The sequence below is a fragment of the Trachypithecus francoisi genome, unplaced genomic scaffold (genome assembly GCF_009764315.1).
Source record: "Trachypithecus francoisi isolate TF-2019V2 unplaced genomic scaffold, Tfra_2.0 Lachesis_group2, whole genome shotgun sequence".
In the NCBI taxonomy this organism is placed as follows: Eukaryota; Metazoa; Chordata; class Mammalia; order Primates; family Cercopithecidae; genus Trachypithecus; species Trachypithecus francoisi.
The window spans coordinates 94164461-94188106 of NW_022681465.1; the positions used below are offsets into that span (position 1 = coordinate 94164461).

The 23646-nt window shown below is 35.3% G+C and overlaps 1 protein-coding gene across 3 annotated transcripts in view; it reads left to right on the forward strand.

Annotated features, from left to right (window-relative positions):
• The window catches only part of IPO11 (importin 11), a 229452-nt gene that overhangs the window by 114486 nt on the left and 91320 nt on the right, over positions 1-23646 (forward strand). For all 3 annotated transcript variants that reach the window (XM_033179672.1, XM_033179675.1, XM_033179673.1), the window contains 6 exons: positions 416-531; positions 5041-5117; positions 11467-11546; positions 11981-12061; positions 22082-22177; positions 22940-23053. In XM_033179672.1, coding sequence (XP_033035563.1) covers positions 416-531; positions 5041-5117; positions 11467-11546; positions 11981-12061; positions 22082-22177; positions 22940-23053 — 564 coding nt within the window. The remainder of the gene's footprint in view (positions 1-415; positions 532-5040; positions 5118-11466; positions 11547-11980; positions 12062-22081; positions 22178-22939; positions 23054-23646) is intronic.

The window sequence follows — 23646 nt, forward strand, 5'->3', positions numbered from 1 at the left end:
GAAGTTCCATAATTCAATTACTTTACCGACAAACATTTAGGATAGATTCGTTTTAGATTATTTAGGCGAAAGCATTTATAGAATTTAAAATACCAAGGTTAATATATCATCTGTAGTGACAGGGAGAGGAAAATAGATATTTCTTATATGTGCAATCTCTTAAAATGAACAGATGTATGTAGCCTTGGCATATACATCTTTTTAACTGCCAATAGGCAATTGAATAATATTTTTTAATTTTTCCTTTCCAATTATAAACAGAACTAACTTTGTGTTACTATTGCTTGACCTTCCTAAAAATATGATTCATTTTTTTTTTAATTGGTTTTAGGGCTTTTTATATGATAGGTAATTTTTTGGTGGGGGATGGGACATTAGAGTGTCTTATTGTAAGTTTTATTTATACTTCCCATAGGGATTAGGAGCAGACAGCAAGAACCTGTACCCTTTCCTGCTCCCAGTTATTCAACTGAGTACAGATGTTTCCCAGCCTCCACATGTTTATCTTCTGGAAGATGGTTTAGAATTATGGTAAGAGGAAAAACTTAATACCATGGATCTTATTTTATTCGTGACCTTTCCTACTCTCATGCCAGTGAAGTTAAGGTCATGTAATAGAGCTTTGAAAACAAAAAGTGTAAACTCTGTTTCTTCAAACTGGGCCATATATCTCCTTTTTTTTTTGGCAGCTGTCACTCAGTGTAGGATTACAGTAGACAAAGTTAAAGGTGGACATTTCAGTAGGAACTCAGCTGCATTTCATCTTTTGGAATTTGTCATGTAAAATGGGGTCATGGTAACTTTTCCAAAAAGTTATTGACTTATAATTTCCAGTCTGTTAAATGAGATATTTGGGGGGTATTAAGGTCCTCTTACTACTTAACCAAGTATTGAGATATTATACCTCAGCTCCAGATACTAATGCTACTTATGGTCTTAACTTACTGTTTTACTGAGTAAATTAGTAGTATGTATTATTAAGAGGTTAAAAAAAATGCCCTACTTCTGTGGCAGCTCAGTGCTACAAAGGCTTATTGACTGCCCACGGTGTGTAAGCAGCTGTGCTAGAAAATCCTTTTGCTTTATTAAGCTCACTGTACTGTTTTTTTTTTTTTTTTTTTTTTTTTAAGCTCACTGTACTGTTGGCAACAGTTTTTTCCAGAGATAATCTTTCAGTAATACATGAAAAGTTTCAAAATCCCGTTATGTAAATTGATAGTGCAGTTAAAGAAAGCAAATCATAGAAATCAACCATAAAAGAAATGAACATTTGTTTCTCTTCATCCCTGCCTCCCTCCCTTTGGAACTTGCTTCTTTCCTTCTATTGTTTTTCTTAGATGTCTAGAATTTAACAGTTTTGGTTCTTAGAAATTACCTTTGATGCAAATTATAAATAATGATCTATATCAGGATATGAGATGAATGACTTTAAAACTTTACTAAGTAGATACTTATTAATTTGTGGTTTGCGTTCCTCAGAAAGGTATTGTTCAAACTGAAATGGCATCTATATGGTTTGGTTGTAAATCAGCCTGTTGTTGAAATATTTTATATTCAAACATTTATATTTGTATAAGGATGGATTACTTTAGATCAGAGGTTGGCAAACTTGTACTGGACAGGACCAGATATTAAATATTTTAGGCTTTCTAAGTGACACAGTCTTTGTTGCAGCTATTCGACGCTACTGTCAGTGTCAAAACCGTCATAGACAATACATAAACAAGTAGGTATGGCTGTGTGCCAGTTAAACATCATTTATAGAAATAAATACGTGGGTGGATTTAGCCCATGAGCTGTAGTTTGCCAACCTCTGCCCTAGATTGTAAGATAAAATATTAATTCCTGGCAGATAAATAATTTTTATAAACATGTAAATACTATATGATGTTGAATGTTAGAAAAAAATCCAATATTAAAGAGATTAGACTCAGAGTTATCAGTATTGCTGACAATATATTAATGTGTTTATTAAAATGTAGACATTTTCAAGGGACTACATTAAAAAGTAGTAGTAAAAATGCACTGCTTTGTTAATGGTAATGTTTTTTCCTAGCCTTTAGTTACATGCTAACGAAAATAAATTATTAGGAGAAAATTTTTTTAATTACCTAATTTGTTAATAGTTGAGTTTCTTTAAAGAGAAAAAATTCATGAAGAAACTCCTTCTTCATGAATTTTTCTTGATGGGTTAGAGTTTATATTTGAAATTAGGCAAACATAGGTGCCATTCCCAGTGATACTATTGCATTCTATATGTAATTTGAATAAGTTAATCATCATTGGTGAACCACAGTTTCCTTATCTGTAAAATGAAGAGTAATTCCTACCCTTACATGATTGTTGTGGATATGAGAGAATGTTTGCTGAAGTGGTTGGCACTTTGGATATGGCATTCAATGCCTGAAAATAATTCAAGATTGCCTGGGAAGCGAAGGACAGATAGAGAACATTCTGCCCAGGGCACAATTCTAATGAACTTGTGACATTTTGAGGACACGAGGAGCCATCTACAAAGACAGAGAAGAGCTATGTACTTATATAGTAGGAAAACCAAGCCAAGAGAGAATAATATTTCCTAGAAGAGGGGAGAGTGGTCCACTTTGTCAAATGTTGCTGATTTTCCTAGTAAGATTGGTATAGAGATGTGAATTTGGCCACATGAAGATGTTAGGAGGGTTTTCACCGGAGTGGTAAGAACATAAATTAGAATTGGAATAGACTGAAGAATGAATTGAAGGTAAGTCCGTACAGACTATACACACTGATAAGTTGTTTGAGAGCTTTTACTGTTAAGAGGAGCGTAGAAATGGGGCAACAGCTGGGTAGTGTGGGAAATGTTAAGATCTAGAGGAATGGGTGAGGCTGGATTGAGAGAGTGGGATAAGTAAAGGAGGCAAACAGGGGTGGGATTCAGAGCTCAAGTGGAGGGGTTGAATTTTGGTAGCAGCTGGGATACTTCATCCATTTTAACTGGAGGCAGAAGGTGGTTTTCCAAATTTTGTAGTGGAATGAGATAGGAAGGTGTTCCATCCAATGGCTTCTATTTTCTTGACAAAATATGAAGCATTGTCGTTAGTGGTGAGTAATGGGCTGAATTAGGAGTTTGTACAAGATATGAGAGGTCTGTAGGTGAAAGAAGGTATGAAGTAGTTATTTAGAGAATGGGAATTTGAATTTATTAGGGATGAAACCAGTACCACTCGATGTTTGGGCTCACGAATATAAAGTGAAACTCTCAGACTGATTATGTGATTTATCTCCCACTATGGCTTTTTATTTTCCTCTTACTCCATCTCACTAGAGTTTGTCAGTTACTAGTCTTTTCAAAAACAACCATTGGCCTTGGTTCTCTTTGTTGTATATCTGTTTCCTATTTATTAATATCTGTTCTTATGTTTATTATCTTATTCTGCTTGCTTTAGGTTTATAGGCTTGTTGTCATTTGATCTCCATTCTAAGAAAATCAGCTCATCAACTTTTAGCCTTTCTTCTATCATAATATAAACATTTAATACAATAAATTATTTTTATACAGAATTTGAACAAAAGACCTTGCATAGTTGTTTTTTTTTTTTATTTTTAAGATAATTGGATGAGGTAGTAATTAATACTGGTAAGCAGTCAGCAGTATCAGCTATATCTTATTAAATGTAATATGATCATTTTTAAAAATGAAACAAATTTGATTGCTTTTTGTCATTTACTCAAAAGATCATATCTTTCTCTTAAGAACCTTGACTTCCTAGGATAAAGTTGACTTGGTGGGGAATTCCACTATTAATGCATATTATAAACATTTTTCTAATACTTTATTTTTTCCTCTATTAATGAGCTGGATCTATGATCTACATTTTGTGATTCTTTTTGATTTTATATCAGTGCTATGTTTAACAATTTAAAAATGGTTTTCATTGCACTGGAATGATTTTTGTGATATGTACCAATCTATTCTTTATCTGTTTGAACAATTAATTAATAAAAGGAACTGGAAATAGACCAATGTTGGGGGCCAGGGGTTCTTTACAGTTATGATAGCATCATCAGGTAATTCTTTAGTTTTTAATTTTTATAGCCAATATTAGATTTTGAATAGGCTTTCCCCTCCTTTCGTCGCTGCTGTTTTGACAATCAAAACAATCCTTGTTTTGAGGGTTGGGGGATGTGAACAGATGGACCAACCACACACTTCTGTGATAACCCACCATGGATATATATTATGTCATGGATTGTGGTCAGATTTGTTTGTAATTGGCCTTTGTTACACTAAACCTTTCATGTATATGTATTATATTTTGGATTGTTTCATAACTGCTAATGCGGTCAGATTGGCTTGTAATTGACTTTATTGTACTAAGTTCATATTTATTAAGCATTTAGCATAAGTTTTACTAATTTATTAGCCTAGTTTCCCATCGAAGAACACATCAATTACGTGTGGCAGAGGGACATATCAAGAAAATCAGAAAAACAAAATAACTTTTTTACCTGTTTGACCAATTTGTAATAGTTATAGTTTTGGTTTGTTGTTATAATTTCATTATTATGGATACTTTAGTATATACAGTTGTGTCTTTCTATCAACAGGAGATCATTCCAGGACTACCACATATACAAAAAATCATGCATACTACAGTTCCGCAGTCAGCTCTGCGGAACCTGTGTATATGTGTATGTGAAAAGTCAGCCCTCCATGTACTTTGGTTTTGCATCCTGTGAATACTGTATTTTTAATCTTGCATTTGGTTGAAAAAGTCTGGGTATAAGTGGACCCACTCAGTGTAAAGCCATGTTGTGTAAGGGTCAACTGTAGTTACTTTCCTTACTACTTTTGCTATGTATGTAGAAATACTACATAATTTGTAGACAGGTTTTTATTTTGAGGCATTTGGTTAATTCTTTCTTAGATAATTTTTATAACTTACTGATTATACACTTACCTTTCTTCATTTAAATGAGACCTTTTAAAAGATTTAAGTCATATGTTAATGGCTTTAATGGACGTGGAAAGTGATTTAATCATCTGTTTTTCCTTTCTAGGTTAGTAACTTTGGAAAACAGCCCATGTATCACACCAGAGTTGCTGCGTATATTTCAGAATATGTCACCACTTCTTGGTATGTGTTAAAGCATAAACTTACTAATGTTTTTTAATGCAACCATAATTTGAAGGCATTGAAACAAATTTTTTTTTTATATATATATATAAAAGTTCAACTTTTAGTTTAGATTCAGGGAATATATGTACAGGTTTGTTACGTGGATATATTGCATGATGTTTAGGTTTGGGGTCCAGTTGATTCTGTCATCCAGTTAGTGAACATAGTACCTAATAGTTTTTTAACCTTTGAGTTCCTCCCTCTGCCTTCTAGTAGTCCACAGTATCTATTTTTGCCATGATGATGTCCATGAGTACTCAGTGTTTAGCTTCCATTTATAAATGAGAATATACATACTTTCCATTTTTATTTAATCCCTGATATTGACAAATAAGTCAGTTGGTGGTGTTTGTTTTGTTTTGAGACAAGGTCTTTCTCTGCTGCCCAGGCTGGAGTGCAGTGGCATGGCATCTACTGCAGCTTCAAACTCCTGGACTGAAGCAACTCCTCTAGCTTCCTGAGTAGCTAGAGCTACAGGCACACACCACCACATCTGGCTATTTTTTTTGGAGACGGAGTTTTGCTCTTGTTGCGCCGGCTGGAGTGTAATGGCTTGATCTCGGCTCATGGCAGCCTCCACCTCCCAGGTTCAAACTATTCTCCTGCCTCAGCCTCCTGAGTAGCTACGATTACAGGCCTGCATCACCACACCCAGCTAATTTTTGTATTTTAGTAGAGACGGGGTTTCACCATGTTGGCCAGGCTGGTCTCGAACTCGTGACCTGGTGATCTGCCTGCCTTGGCCTCCCAAAGTGCTGGGATTGTCAGAGGCAAAAAATGTCCCTGAGGTATAATGAATGACACACTGGAAAAATAGACTCACTCTTTGAAAATACCAGCAAATATGGACTAAAAACAATTGTAACTGATTAGAAAATCATTTTCTTGCCTTATTTGTTGCGTGACCATGGTGGTTAGATCGTGTGATTAGTTCTTCACATTTTCTCCTAAATTTTTTGTTGCTCTTTTCAAATAACAATCAAGGCCGGGTGCGGTGGCTCAAGCCTGTAATCCCAGCACTTTGGAAGGCCGAGACGGGCGGATCACGAGGTCAGGAGATCGAGACCATCCTGGCTAACACGGTGAAACCCCGTCTCTACTAAAAATACAAAAAAAAAAACTAGCCGGGCGAGGTGGCGGGCGCCTGTAGTCCCAGCTACTCGGGAGGCTGAGGCAGGAGAATGGCGTGAACCCGGGAGGCGGAGCTTGCAGTGAGCTGAGATCCGGCCACTGCACTCCACACCGGGCGACAGAGCAAGACTCTGTCTCAAAAAAAAAAAAAAAAAAAAAACAATCAAGGTAACCATTTGTTTTGCAATAAAGAGACATTTGTTGTTTGTTATCTAGAGTCCCCATAAAAGGAACAACTTACCAAAGATGAAGTCAGTGGCAGTAGCTATTGATCTACTGGGAAAAATTTTTTCTTTCAGTCATCATAGAGAAAGAGAATAGGGTTCTTTGGTGAAGGCCTTTTTAGTTCTGTTCTACCTAATTTTGAGACTGCATACCATCCTGCTTTAGGCAATCCACAGGCTTCTTTATATTTGACCTAGGATTAGACACCTCAGCCAGACCTTTTACCAACTTTGTCATAAACAACATTTAGCTGCTTCCACATATGTGTGATTTCACACATTGGTATCTTTTCACCGTTTTCCACCTCAAATTCATCATGCTTAGTCTCCACAATGCTCATTTCCCTAAGAGTGGTGGGAGAGGGATTGGTAATCAAGAATAAGAGATTTAAATAGAAAGCATATGACTTACTTTACTATACCTGTATGACACTATTTTTAGTGTAGCTTTAGGTAAGTGCTCTAGTGTAGTGGTTTTTTGGTGGTGGTGGTGGTGGTGGGTTTTTTTTGTTTTTTGTTTTTGTTTTGTTTTTTGTTTTTTGTTTTTTTTTGTTTGTTTGCTTTGTGTGTGTGTGTTTTTTTTGTTTGTTTGTTTTTGAGACAGAAGCTTGCTCTGTCACCCAGGCTAGAGTGCAGTGGCTCAATCTCAGCTCAGTGCAACCTCCGCCTCCCAGGTTCAAGCAGTTCTCCTGCCTCAGCCTTCCCGAGTTGCTGGGACTACAGGAATGCGCCACCATGCCCAGCTAATTTTTGTATTTTTAGTAGCGAAAGAGTTTCACCATGTTTCCCAGGCGCTCTCAAACTCCTGGCCTAATGTGATCCGCCTGCCTCGGCATCCCAGCGTGCTGGGATTACAGGCTTGAGCCACTGTGCCCATCCTCTAGTGTAGTGTTAGCGATAGAAAGCTTTGTAGTTGATGCATATTTCTTACCAAATCAGTAAGGAGTTTTATGTGTTTGGAATAATACCTGGCACAGTATTATCCTACCATTGACTGGCTCTTCAGGATTTGTTACTTTACTGAATCCAGAACTAATGAAATTTCAACCTTTTGATAACGGATATTCAATTTCAACTTTTTTAATTTTTAAAGATTTAAAAAGTTCTATTTTATAAAGTTTCAATGAATATAGGTGATGTGGATGCTATTGAATTGTTTTCTACTTTTATTGTTCAAACTGGTTATGTGTGTTTACATCAATAGTGAAGAAATTCTGTTTACAAATTACATTTGTTCATGTTAATTAGTACATCTTGACCTCAGTATTACTTTTATTTTTGTTTTTGACATACAGCTTTTTGTATGTTCGTTCCTCCCTCCCTCCCTTCCTTTTCTTTCTTTCTTTCTTTCCTTCTTTCTTTCTTTCTCTTTCTTTTCTTTTCTTTTCTTTTTCTTTCTTTCTTTCTCTCTCTCTCTCTTTCTCTCTCTCTCTCTTTCTTTCCCTTTTCTTTTCTTCTTTTCTTTTCTTTTGTTTTCTTTTCTTTTCCCCCTCCCCTCCCCTCCCCTCTGTTTCACTCTTGTTGCCCAGGCTGGAGTGCGATGGCGTGATCTTGGCTCATCGCTGCCTCCATCTCCTGAGTTCAAGAGATTCTCCTGCCTCAGCCTCCCGAGTAGCTGAGATTACAGGCATGTGCCACCACCCTGGCTATTTTTTGTATTTTTAGTAGAGGTGAGGTTTCTCCATGTTAGTCAGGCTGGTCTTGAACTCCCGACCTCAGGTGATCCACCCGCCTTGGCTTCCCAAAGTGCTGGGATTACAGATGTGAGCCACTGTGCCCAGCCGTACATTCTTTCATATAAGTTTAAAAATTTATTTTTAAATACAACCAGAATATTTAATCTTTTAAGAGTATAAACCAAAATGAATACTGTTTTTGTATCAGTTAAATTCTCTTATTAGAATAATGCTTTTAAACTATCTATTTAATGAGTATGCTGGGTATTATATTTTTCTAAGCAGAAATTAAGCCACTGGGCTAGTTGCAGTGGCTCATGCCTGTAGTCAGGTAGATTGCTTGAGGGCAGGAGTTTGAGACCAGCGTGGGCGACATAGCAAGACCTCATGTCTACAGGAAATAAAAGTTAGCCGGCCTTGGTGGCCCATGCTTGTGGTTCTAGCTGCTCAGGAGGCTGAAGCAAGAGGATCAAGGCTGCAGTGGCTGCAATGAGCCGTTACTCTGCTCTTGGATTCCAGCTTGGGCAACAGAGCAAGACGCTTTCTCTTAAAAAAAGAAAGGAAGAAAGAAAGAAAGCCACTGGCAGAAAGTTTCCTACTTTAAAACATATAAAGCCAACATTATAGAACACTTTAAGATGTTTAAGTTAATTTTTTTTAAGGATGTGTTAAGTGTGAATATATTCAAGGCTAAGATTCATTTTATGTCCTTTTCCCTACATGTAAATAGAATCTGATAAATTTTAAGCAGAACCAGAGGCTGTAACTAGAAGTAATTCTATCAATTTAGTTCTAATAGCTTTTTTTCTTTAAATCTATGTTATGGTGTTAATTTACTTAGTATTCTCATTACTTAAAAGATCAGCACATGACTGGCTCGTCCTAGTTATTGCGAATGCGACACTGATGTTCCTTTAAGTGTAAACTTTTTCAGCTGGTAACTTTCTGTCAAATTTGGAAAGGATGAAGTAGATTTCTCTAGATTCTGTATAACATAATTTAATAATTCACTCCCTCTCCTCTTTACAGAAATTTAAAGAAATATATAAAATATAAAATAAAAAAAATAGGAGCAAAATTATAAATAAAAGCAAATAGGAGTAGATTATAAAATAAAATCACACTAAAGATATGAATCATATATGCCCAGTGCATAACTAAATACTTTGATAGGTTATATACAGGTTTACCTTAGAGCTCTGTAGCGGTCTATGAAAAGAAAAACTAATCACTTAAATCAGGGATTTTCAGTCTTGGCTCTGTTGACATTTGGGTCAGGTAATTTTTTTGTTGTGGGGGACTTTCCTGTGTATTGAAGGATGTTTAATAGTATCCTCAGCTTCTACCTGCTTGATGATAGCGATGACAAAAATGTTTCTATACATTACCAAATGTCCTGTAGGGGACAAAATTGCCCCTGGCTGTGAACTCTAGACATAAATTTCTCAGTATCTGGAAGTAAATACATATCTATAGCATGATTGAAGTATAACTTCTTGGTATTAGGACTAGACAACTTTTCTTCAGAGTCTCACTAGGGACTTGTGGATGTAATGAACAGTATCCAGTACCTTAAAACAGATCAATTTGTTAATTTTAGGGCTATGTGTAATATCAGTATTTGTTTATTTATTTATTTGATGATGATAACATGTCCAAGAAAATTTTGTCAGTGCCATCCTGGGCATGGCAGAGGCATGGAAGGCAGTGTGAAGTGACCTAATTTGTATAGAATGGTCCAGGAATAGTTTTTAAATATCTGTAGGAAGAGATAGGCTCTTTTCTTTTTATATCAAGTCTTCTTAAATGTTGGGGTTTTTTTAACATTGATTTTAATAAAATTATACTTGGCAGTGATTTCAAAATTATATTCCCTGATATGCCTGGAATGAAGCCATTCTCAGTTCTCTCTTAAATATAGACCCTTGGCCCTACTTTTCATGGCGATGGCCAGACAGTCCGCTGTTCGTTGTTGGTCTACAAAAAAAGTATGCACAATTGCAGGCTTTCTCCTTGAGGAGAAAAGGATAATGTGAATTTTTCGTAATGATAGCTTTATCTAATATAAAGGACCCCTTTATTCTGAGATTTTTATTTATTTATCTTCTGTTGTAAAAAGATACTTAGATGACAGCTTTTGGTTTTTTTATGTCTTTTAGATTAGTAACTAGTAATAAGTTTATCATTTCCTGTCCCCTTCTTATCCTCATTTTTTAAAACTGTCAAATCCTAAAGTTTAGGAACTAATGTCTTTAAAGACATTTTGAGACAGGGTAGGACTGTCATTCTTTTGTGAAAATAAATGGAAAATTCACATCTGAATAGAATGTCTTCTTTCATTAGGATATGATAAATAAGAACATAGGGGTTTATCTTTTGCCAGAAATTGAGAAAAAACAGTTTGTCTGATTGTGAGTGAATATAATTTCTAAAATACTTGCAGCAAAGAATAGCAGGTTTTAGGCATCGATGGTATTTTGGGGTCATATTTTAATCTGTATAATTTTATACATACAGCCTATATTCTTTTATTTTATTAAGTAGTGAAACATGTAAAATAGCACAGTGTCAACCTTTGATCATATTCAGTTTTAGCAAGTAGTTTCTACTCTGCACTTGCAAAGGAATAGCTAAAAAGAATATCCTTTTCTGATAAAAGCTGAAAGATTGAAAATATCTAAACTTAATATAATTTTTTTGGAGGGTGATCAGGACTCTGTTGAGAAGTCATATCGTGTATTTAGTGCAAGTGCAGTAACACTCAGTAAATATTCACTGAGTGAACCCATTTAAGTAGATGTCAAAATATGATGGTAAAATGATTCGGTTTCATGTAGTTTGCCATGCTAGCAGTAAAAATTTATTTTGAAATGAAAGGTTGGGTCAAATGGTTAGGTATTTTTTTTCTGAAAGGAAAAAATATGGGGAGCTTGGCTTTTTTATGAATGTTTCACCTAGTGAAAAGCAAATGAGATAGCATTAAGCTTTGGGTTGATACCAGTATTCATTCATTCATTCATTCATTCATTCATTCATTGAGACATTCACTCTTTTGCCCACCCTAGAGTTCAGTGGCATAATCATTGCTGACTGTACCCTTTAAGTCCTAGTGATGTCAGTTTTTAGATATCTATAGATACTAGTAGTCTGAATAGTGCTCGGAAGAGATTTCTAGAGTATGCGAATTAGTTTGAAATAACCATGAATCACTTCATTTAAACTAATTTTGAGCAGTGAATTAATTTGTTTTTTGTTTGACATTTATTGTTTTGGCAGAACTAAGTTCAGAAAATCTTAGAACTTGCTTTAAGATCATCAATGGTTATATCTTTTTATCATCAACGGAATTTTTACAGGTATGTTGGAGTAGTTTTGCATTATATGAAATTATATAATTATTATTTTGATTATTTCTTATTTGAAATCAGGGGATGCCTTTTCAAACTTTTAAGATTGGTCTTATTTTAAGGCAGAGAAACATTGACTGTGAGCATTTCCCATTGCAGGGCAGATGTGCTGCATGCAGTTCCTTTGTTACTTAATGCAGAAAATGTGCTATGTTAACAAATTTTTATATTCCTATAAAAATCAGTGTATCGATAATCTATATTTTTATTTGGCATAATCTTTTTTCTTTAACTTTTCCTAAGAGTTCCAATTGAAATTTGATATGCTTAGACCATTAGTGTATAATTCTGAAGTGCATTATAATGAATCCCAAATGAAATTGTATGCCTTTTTGATATTACAGATATATTCTTACATATATTGACTTTTAATTGAATTTCAGACATACGCAGTAGGTCTATGCCAGTCGTTTTGTGAACTTTTAAAGGAAATTACTACAGAAGGTCAAGTTCAGGTGCTCAAGGTATTGTAATCATTTTAAATGAATATATTTGTGAGTTTTTCATTTATATTTTATAATTGGGTGTGGACTTTCGTTTGGGTGTGGATGGTTCAGAAGAAGAACAAGAGTTGATATAGTTCTAGACAGGCTATTTTAGCAGTTTTCAGTTGGTTTAATACCTGTGGACCAGAGATCTCAAATCTGAAGATTCATACACTTTCAACAGGCAACAGATCAACTGGACATCTTATGAAAATTCAATTCTGGATTTCTAACAAGGTCTGAACTGATTGGGATGTTGCCTATCTTGAGACCTTACTTTGGGTAGTAAGGATTTAAAAACTCTTGCAAATTATGCAGTGATGTAATATCTGATACTTCTCATTCTTTCATTTTGTTAGTCTGCTGTTGGGACAAAGTTTTCACTTTATAATTTGGTGGCTTTAATTTGAGTTAGCTATCAAAATTAGAGTACCATGTTTGTTGAGATTGTGTAACTATGAACCAACAGTCTCTAAGTTATATATTATCTTTATATATTATACCTGTCTTAAAGATATAAATAGTATTCAATGTATTTACATATAAACATAAATGTATGTAGAAATATATTAAAATATCTTTATGTATGGACTTTGAGAGAAGGTTCAGCTGTTAAAAGTACCCGTATTTGGGTGCAGCAAACCAACACAGCACATGTATACATACGTGTCAAACCTGCACGTTGTACACATGTATCCTAGAACCTAAAGTATAATAAAATAAATAAATAAATACAAAATTGATTCAAAATAAAAAGAAAAGGACCCCTATTTTTAGTGTTGAGTTTCTCGGCTATGTTCTAAGATATGAGAACTGAATTTCTATCACAACAAAGTAGCATTATGGTGTGAAAATCGTGGCATTGCATTAGAGCCTAAAAATAATTTCACTTCCTCCCAGTGAAATGAAAGAGGTTACCCAAAGAGGTTTGCTGTAAAAAGTACACTTAAGTAGGCCGGGCGCGGTGGCTCAAGCCTGTAATCCCAGCACTTTGGGAGGCCGAGACGGGCGGATCACGAGGTCAGGAGATGGAGACCATCCTGGCTAACACAGTGAAACCCCGTCTCTACTAAAAAATACAAAAAACTAGCCGGGCGTGGTGGTGGGCGCCTGTAGTCCCAGCTGCTCGGGAGGCTGAGGCAGGAGAATGGCGTGAACCCGGGAGGCGGAGCTTGCAGTGAGCTGAGATCCGGCCACTGCACTCCAGCCTGGGCGACAGAGCGAGACTCCGTCTCAAAAAAAAATAAAAAAAGTACACTTAAGTAATCACAATAACTGTAAGCAAGGATCCAAAGTGTACTTTAGGATCTAATTGGGTAAAAGTTTGCGCATATAATGAAGTCTTACTTCATAATAACTGATATGGTTAGGCTTTGTGTCCACACCCAAATCACTCTTATGATCAAGGGGATTGTAGGCATTACCGCCCCCGATTAGTTATCTCTACCTGGTCTCCCAAGTCAAGGGAATCCTGGGGATGGTTTCCCCCATGCTATTCTCATGATAGCGAGTCCTCACGAGATCTGATTGTTTTATAAGGGCCTCCTCCCGCTTCGCTCAGCACTTCTTCTTCCTGCCATCCCGTGAAGAAGCTGCCTCGCTTCCCTTTCGCCTTCTGCCTTGATTGTAAGTTTCCTGAGGCCTCCCCAGCTATGCTGAACTGTGACTCAGTTAAACCTCTTTCCTTTATAAATTACCCAGTCTCAGGCAGTTCTTTATAGCAGTAGGAAAATTGACTCATACATTAACCAATAAAATACCATCTAGATTTGCATAAGCACAGTCTATGACATTTGCACAACAGTGAAATCGCCTGATGACACATTTCTCAGAACATATCCCTGTTGATAAGTGGCGCATGACTGTGTTTTTATTCACTGTCACAACTCTGCTAGCATGAATCAGGCTAATATAGTGTTAAGTACTGCAGAGAAGTGAACAAGAATAAAGAGATTCTTTACGCCGATGCCGTTAGGATTGTCTATTGAGCATGGGGATTTACATTTTAAAACCAAAATTTATAAACGTATTTTTGTGTCTGTAAATTGGAAGGGTCATCTGCTAGATTACTGAAGTATTAAATTATAGATTGATGAGAAAAAGAAGGAGCTTAAGGAGGTTAGTAAGGACTGTATTAGTTTCCTAGGGATGCTGTAACAAAATACCACAACCTTGGTGGCTTAAAACAAGAGTTTCTTTATAATATTTATATTAATTATATAATTAAAAAATCAGTGTTTGTGGGGCCATGCTCTTTCTGAAGGGTCCAGGGGGAGAACCTGTTCCAAGCCTTTCTCTTATCTTCTGGTGATTGCAGTCAGTCTTTCGCATTCCTTGGTTTGTGGATATGTAATCCTGCCATCTGTGCTTCTGCTGTCACATGATGTTCTTCTGGTATCTGTCTGCGTCTCTGTTTTGTTTTTGTTGTTGCAGGGACAAAAGTCATAATTGATTAAGGGCATTCCCTAATATCTTCATCTTAACTTGATTACCTCCGGGATATGGCAGAACTCTTTGACTTTAATTTTGTGGTTTATTAGTTTCTTTTTTAGAGCCAGGGGTTTACTAAAGGGTGAGAATATAAGCCACTGTTACCAAAGAATCATGTGGGCTGTAAAGGATTTGTAATAACAGTAATCTGCATGTGGCTTGTTGAGACTGTGGATACTTGAGGCCTGGTTTATTGCACTAGTCTATTAATCCACATTTATTATTAATTTCAAAGTATTCTCCTAGCTCCAAAGCTTACAAGTAACATCAAACATGTTGCTTACTAAAATGCTTTTGTGAATTTTTATTGCATTTATGCCTTTACTAAACTGATAGAGTGGCAGTATATTAAGGAATTCAGTCTTACACAATCTCAGCTTTAGCTTTTGCTTTGGCGATAAATTCTTCTCTGGAGGTAAGAGGAAATAAAGAATTAACACGTTGGACTTACTGACTGAGGAAAAAGTGATTGGTGGTGTGGGAGTGATTAAAACAAGTGAAAATTGCCATGTCACTTTGATATTATCTTTACAGATTTTTTTCTGTATCTATGCCTGTTTTAACGTTTCTCCTCTATTATACTGAGCTTCTCCATTATCCAAAGTTCAGTAAATGTGTGCTCTGTTTGCTCTGAATACATGTATAGTAAGTGACTTGAAAGACGAGGAATCCATGATTTTTATGTTGAAGATGTGCATCCAGTATAAATGCCATCTTGCCTATACTGAGGATCCATTTGGAATTCTCTCCTTGACCAGCCCCTTGATTTGCATATGCTGCCCTGCTACTTTTATGGCTCTTGAGTATACTTTGGCCTTCATTTTCCTCATTTATTAGATGAGGAGTGATACTAAATGATTTTTATTTTGTAAGTATGCAGTACCTGAAGTTCTCCATGTTAAATTATAATATATGTATTCTAAGTGATTAAGAAAAGGTGATTTCTCACATTTAAACACCTGCCAGACTAAATTTGAATTGACCTCACCCCCAGCCCCCTCTTTTGACTTTTCTGCTACAATATTATTACCGTAATTGTTGAAAGACAACTTGTGAACTATTTGGAATGGCCATTGTGATTCTACTTGTTTTTATTATACTGTTACCAAATTATTAGAGGAAGCATAGCATAGCAGATAAGACTACCCACTGAAGGGAGACTCCCAGGGTTAGAACATTGGCTCTGCTACTTCACAGCTGTGTGATGTGGACAGATTACTCTTTGTTCCTCATTTTCCATGTGTAACATGGGGATGATACCTTTACCTACTTCCTAGGATAGATGTGAGGAATATTTGAGCTTATATTTATAAACAGTTATAACAATGCCTAGCATATAATAAGTGAATATAAGAGTTGGCTGTTTTTATGTAATATATAGCTGTCTCATTAGTCTTTCTATGGGGGGAAATAGACTACTACAGTTTTAGGCAAAATAATTTGTTTGCTAAGATCTTTGGCTGTAGAGAAACCAAGTTGTTCTACTTCATCCTTTGACCATTTATTGGAAATAAATACTTAATACATTAATTAAATTTACTTTTAAAACTAAGCACCTGGTTTGCGCAATGATGTGTATTATCAGCAAGAACTGCATATTTCAGCTGGCTCTTTAAAATAATTAGTAATTGTATTTTGGTTGCTGGGTGCGGTGGCTCACGCCTCTAATCCCAGCACTTTGGGAGGCTGATGTGAGTGGATTACCTGACATTGGAAGTTTGAGACCAGCCTGACCAACATAGACAAACCCTGTCTTTACTAAAAATACAAAATTAGCCGGGCACGGTGGCGCATGCCTGTAATCCCAGCTACTTGGGAGGCTGAGGCAGGAGAATCACTTGAACCTGGGAGGCAGAAGTTGCGGTGGGCCGAGGTGGTGCCATTGCACTTCAGCTTGGGCAACAAGAGCAAAACTCCGTCTCAAAAAAGAAAAAAAAATTTATTTTGACCGGGTGCGGTGGCTCATGCCTGTAATCCCAACACTTTGGGAGGCTGAGGTAGGCACTTGATCTCAGGAGTTTGAGACTAGCCTGAGCAACATGGTGAGGCCCGTCTTTACAAAAAATATAAAAATTAGCTGAGCATGGTGGTGTGTGCCTGTAATCCTAGCTACTCAGGAGGCTGAGGTGGGAGGATCTCTTGAGTCTGGAGGTTGGAGGCTGCAGTGAGCCGAGACTGTGCCATTATACTCCAGCCTGGCCAATAGAGTGAGACCCCATTTAAAAAAATAAAAAGAAGAAGAAAATTAATTGTATTTTATTTATTTATTTTGGCTGCTCAGAATAACACAATCTTTTTAAACTTTTTTATTATTGAAAATTCCAAACTAACTGCGTATCAAAAATCTGTAGTCAAATACATAGTCATTATTTTTGTAACATTTAATACAAATTACAAATTAAGGCAATTTCTCTATAAGTATGCCAACAGTAGATTATTATTAGGATACAAATACTTGAATTAAGAAATTTGGAGTCAGAGACGGTGGTGTGTGCCTTTAATCCTATCTACTTCAGAGGCTGAGGTTATAAGATCACTTAAGCTGAGGAGTTCGATTCCAGCCTTCCACGCAACCTGACAAGACAGCATCTCTCTTTTTCTTTCTTTCTTTCTTTCTTTCCTTTCTTTCTTTCTTTTTTTTTTTTTTTTGGCAGAGTTTCGCTCTTGCTGCCCAGGCTGGAGTGCAATGGTGTGATCTCAGCTCACCACAACCTCAAAAAAAGAAAAAGAATGAAAAACTGAGAATCTGATAATATGTGTTTAAGATAGTATTTTTGTACAAATATTGCCATAGCTCAATCTGTATGTTTGGTTTAAAAATCTTGGAAACTAGATTTTATTATTTAATAAATGGATGTTAAATACTAAATATTCATTATCGTGAATAAATTGTATTTTTATGTTAAGGAATATTTTAGGACAATAGTGCTTTCATTTTACTGCTATATTTGAAGACTGGGCAAACTCTCAAAATTTTTGGCATTTTCCTGTTCTTAGAATTCTAGTATAACAATAACAATCGTTTTTAATATTAGCTCGTTTTCATTTTTAGTATCTCTCAGATACCATTTCTTAATATAGTATGCTATATAACATTTTAAATATATTTTTTACTAAATGCCAGTTATACTAATTTCTGACAGTATCTGCAAGTAACTTCTTTGTTCTTTGAAGCAGAAAATTACAATGTTAGGAAAATTGGATAGAGAGACCAGTATGCCTGCTTTTGGAGCAAGTGGTATAGAGCGAAGAATAGACTTTATTTTGTGACTCAACATGTTATCTAGAGAAATATAAAATACTCTAAATTGTTAACATTTCTTTAATTTGAAATTTGTCAATATTATAGCCATACTACTATGACTGTGAATTTTCATTCTGGTCGTGGTCGTATTAAGCAATGTCAAGCCAAGTTTCTTTTTTTCACTGTGATTAGACGTAAGATGACACAAATATTTTTAAGGTATAACTTATTCTGTAATAATAGTAGCTCATACTAGCATTTAACACGTGCTACACATTCTAAGCATACAAAACATAGATTTTATTTAATCCTTACATAAACATATGATGATAGTACTGCTCTTTTCCCCAGTCTTACAGATGAGAAATTAAATCACAAAGTGGTGAATAATTTTTTCAAGGCTGACACTCAGTTAGTAAGCATTGGAACCATAATATAACATAGGCGTTTTGACTTTAGGATCTATGCGTTTAATCACTTTGTATGCAGTGTGAGCGTAAGCGTAAGTCAAGTAAATTGAATCCTGCATTTTTCACAAAAGTTTTAAGAACACAATCTGTTGCAGGTATATTTTGAAAGGGAATGGGTTTAAAGTGCAAAAGTTCTTTTTGTAATAACAAAATGTTGTCAAAAAACAATTAGTAATGGGTAATTGGATGATTGAAGTACCACATCTTGTTAGTTATACAGTGGAGTACTGTGCATTCCATTAAAAAGGAATGAAGAAAATCTCTATATGAGTTTGAGAATATAAACAAGGAGCGGTGTCTCTAGTTTTCTTCTGTTTAAAAAGTGGAAGAAGGCAGTGGAAGAATAAACCAGGTAATTAAAGTAGCTGTCTAGCAAAAAGAGGAGGAGAGGGTGAAACTAGATCTGTCAGGATGTATATCTGTTTTATATTACAGAGTTTGGAACCATGTAGAGGTAAAGTATGATTTAGGGGGAAAAAAATTACTGAAGATACAAAACAGACTGAAACATTTGAATCTAACTGTTATGATGTTGGTGGCATAGCTATTTGAGAAGAATATTTCAAGTCATTTTAATACATAGTATTTCACATGTATATCCCTGGTGGGATGTAATGTTACAACAAAAAAAAGTTTGTAATTGCATTCAATAGTGTTATCGTCATCAGTAATATTGGTATTGTTGTTTTAAAACTCGTATATGAATAGTAGAAAGAAAAAAGGTTATAGGAACTGGCATTTTTCAGTGTAAGAGAAAAAATATAGGACTATTTCGTATGGATTTCCCACAGGCACCTCAAATTCAGCATATCAGAATGGAATGTCATTATTATTATTGACACCACAATTGTATCCATTTGACCAAACAGGAAAACTAGAAGTAGTGAAAGACTTTCACCTTTGGTCCACTGTTCAGCTTTTCTGTATGTTGCCAGTTCTAGTTCTGAATTTTCTCTTGATTCTGTCCCATACCCTCTGCACCCAAGTCTGATAATGATATTTTTCTTTCAGAAACTTCTCTAGCTATGGTTCCTGACCTTTTAGACCACAAAAACTCTATTTTATCCCTGAAATATTTGTGTATACGACTATGTTATTTATTTACTCAATCAGATACTGCTTTATGTGGGGATTATTTAATCCTTGCATTAATTCTAAATACTCCCTTGCCACAACCCCCTGCTCCCCGCTGCCAAATAAAACTATAAAGATTCCTGTGGATTGGGGCCAGCCACAGCTATGTATTATTACTATAAATTCTCTTCAAACCGTTTTGTTTTTAAAATTTTAGTCAGAATTTTATATGACATAGTTTAGAGTCAACTAGACAGATGTATAAGATTTCTTAAAGAAAAAAACTGTAGTCAGCTGTCTTTCTGCCACTTTTCCTTGCTCAGAGACAACCACTTTTATTGTTTGGAGCCAATTGATTCTTTTGTATCTATGTTCAGATCTGGAAATAACACCCCTGTGTTACTCCTTCATAAGTTGTTAATTGTAGGCAGTATGTATTGATACCGCCTTTGCACTTCCTCTGTGCCTTCCTCCTCCAAGTAATCAAAATTCAGTGTTTACATCATGATTCCTATATATCCTATTCGAAGCTGAGACATGTAGTCAGCTGTGTTTACTTCTCCTTTTCTGTACAATCTTTTGTATTCCCTGGAAGTAATACCCTTTTTTTTTGGTATAATTTTTTTTTATGTTCACTGAACTGTCTGACAGATGTCCAATATGTTCAGACACATCAAGGATTCTATTAGTTTAATTTTCTTGGGAAAGTCTCTTCAGAACCATGCTGACTCCCACCTTGGGGCTCCTTCTTTTCTAAGTTTGTAGCTGCTGCTGCTTGTTCCTATTCTGAAATTTTAGAATGAGGTGCCGTGATGTAAGTTTATTTAAATGCATTCTGTTGGGCACTGATGAGCTCTTTTAGTCTGGAAGCAATCTCTTTTAGAGTCTTTATAGAAAATACACTGTCTTTGTTCTCCTTGATTGGGCATCAGTTGTCCAGATACTACAGAGTTGAAAATATGTAGCACTCTGTTTCTTAGACAGACTTTTAACCAGTCTTATTTTCTTTCTTCTTATTTTTAGCTTCCCCTTTCTCCTTCCCAAAAGTATAAGGTTCTGCTACTTTCTGTGTTTTTTGGAGTAGAGAAAGTGGGGGAAGTTATATGAAGTAAATCTGGTTGCTTCTCAGCTTTCTCCTTTGACACCTTGGGATTCAGCTTTCTTTGACTTAATGAGTCACTTTCCTCTTGAATTTCTTGTTTCTTGCTTTCAGTGTATGTTTCTCATTCCTCTTGTCCTTTTAAAATTATGTTCCCCCTCTTAAATTTTTTTTTCTATAATTTTAGTAGGGTTTGAGATGGGAGTGAAATTATACATGTATTTAATAATGGGTAGGTGGCCTTACTTTCTACTCACAGATAAATACTATCTGGTGATATCTGCCTCTATGACTCTCTCAATCTACTAGCTTATCTGTATATTTTCCATGTTTATCTTTTTTCCCAGATCTAGTTTTTTTTTTTTTTTCCAAAAAAATAAACTTTATTGAGATAAAATTTTATTGTTTCAGATTTTATCTTCTCTTGCTTTTAATCAGGAATTGATACCTTGTAAACCTGTATCTCTTAGTAGTAGCATACATAGTGCTTGCCCCACAGTAAAGTCTTCATATTTTTAATCTTTTATTTGGACATTACCTTCACTTCTTGCTCAAAATTAGAGCAGCAGCAAATGTTGTTATCAACCATGGTTGCTACTTGCTTACCTTGGGACTGTTTTGAAATGCTTGGAAGTATTCTTGATGGTCATAATTTTTGGAGTACACTATTGGCACACAGTAAGCAGACACTGGAAGATGCTAAATCTCCCTCAATGCATGGGATGACTATGCACAGTAAATGGTTCTCTTCATTCAAAATGTCAGTAGTCAATCTTGAGAATCATTGATGGAAGTCATAAGGGAAACTTGGCTCTACCCTGAGGCTATTCCTTGCCCACAACCCTCTCAGATGGTACCTGTTTCCTTCCCCACCTCTCAAGCACTTGGGCTGGAAGTGTGGGGTAAATGTCCTTCTTGGTCCTTTTTTGCTGTTTCCTGACCACTGCATTCTTCTCTTCCTAAAACTTAAAACAACAATAAACAAAAAAACTCCACCCTGCTTTGAATTTCATGCTTACCCATTTTTGTTATAGAAGAAACATCTCACTCATATCAAAATAATTTCTATGTCAAGTTTTCACATGTAACAATCAATACTCATGACTAATCAGTGTAAGTATGAATGAAATATGATTTCTAATTTAATAAATATGCAGTATATATGCCACATGCCTTTTTCCTCCAATTTATTGATTGACTTAAATGTGGATTTATTTCTGGGCAGTGAGTATAGGTGTTACTAACTTCCTGTTTAGCTATCAAAAAGCCAATGTTTTAAAAATGCCTTTTGCTACCTCTATTAGTGCATCATTTTTAAGGGTTGTTTAAATTGCAAGGGTAAGAATTACATTAACTGCATGTGATGCCTATGTTATTACAATGTGATTAAATACAGTTGTATGCAAGATATATAGCTGTGTGTCAATATTATATACTTCATATCAAACTGCAATTTTAAAATGGATTATCTTGTAAAAGTGTGTCTAGTGTCGGAATACTGCGTACTCTGCATTCTTAAATTTGGTCTGTGATATTTATTTTAGTATATTGTTTCCTTACATGTGTTTTTCATAAAGGAATGACTTTCAGTGTTATCACCAATGTTTCTTTCTGGGTTTTAGGTTGTAGAAAATGCCCTTAAAGTGAACCCAGTATTAGGTCCGCAGATGTTTCAACCGATTTTACCCTATGTTTTCAAGGGTATTATAGAAGGGGAGGTAAGATTTTTCTTTAAGTTCCAAAGGTAGTATTAGACTATAGGATTCTAATTTTAATTACTCTGTTAGATGCAGAAGGAAAACTTTTCTTGTCATTTGGATCATATTAAATTACGTTAAATTTTCAGGGCAGTTAGACACCTTTGCCTTTTCCTGTTCCACACGAGGAAGCATAGATATTCTTTGACATGTCTCTTTCAAACATATGCATGTATGTTCACACAAAAGTCATTTGAAGTACAGGAATGGTGAATGACTTGATTCCAATGCTTGACTACTAAGAATATGAGGGGGACAGAATAGTGTTAATGCTGGTATAGACTGAATATGTTAAACCACTGGTTATTTTCTAAGAACAGCTCTCTTAAATAGATCCATAGACCTGTGTATGTTATGAGTATTTAAAGTGATATACTACTGGGAGGCGGAGATTGCAATGAGCCGAGATCACGCCACTGCACTCCTGCCTGGGTGACAGAGTGAACTCCGTCTCAAAAAAAAAAAAAAAGTAATATATGAAATTGGTAAATATTATTTCTTTCTCTTTATTGGATATATATATATATGTATAGATAGATGATGCATATAATTCATATATGTATTTAGTAAGTTAGAACTCAGGCAATATTGACAGTTCATTCGAAAGAGAAGTGATATGGAGGAGAATGTTATTTTATATCCCTGTTGCTTGTTACTGTGTCAGTGATTGTTTATACTTGTACCATAACACAGTTTTACATGTGTTGTATTTTAATTGTACAGAGGTATCCTGTAGTGATGTCCACGTATCTTGGAGTTATGGGTCGAGTTCTACTACAAAACACTAGTTTTTTTTCTTCACTACTTAATGAGATGGCCCATAAATTTAATCAGGAGGTAAGAATCAATGTACTTAAATTTAAGGAAGTCTTTATCTAAATATAAATTAGAAATAGTTTGATGAGATAATGAGTCTTTGTAAAAGTCGCTTTATAATATTTAGACCTTTACATTTTAAATCTTTATTTATGCTATAGCAATAATTTGGGATAGAAAAAGGAATCTGTAAGTGGCAGTTGAAACTTATACATTTTTGTCTTCACTCAAAATAGGTGATTTTATTCTGCTTAGCCATAGAATATAATGTTGGTTTGTTTATAGCTGCTGTTTTTCTTCACTGATACAGAATCTGAAAACGGGTATTTTGCATGGAGTGATGTATCATCTTTGTATTATTTCTTTAGTTAACTTGTTTTTAATGCCACAGGTTGAGAGAATTTCTGTTCTGATTATTGTGGAAATGACCTTTTTAGCAAAGGTTTACTTTTAAAAATTGTGGCTGATATCCATTACCAGAGTAAGTTTGAAATGGGTTTTTCAGTGAAGTGATTTAAGACTATATGTATGATAATTCAAATAAGATTATGTTGTAAGTCATTAATCTGTTTATTAAGATTTATATGATATAGAAGATAGGGTATACTTGACCA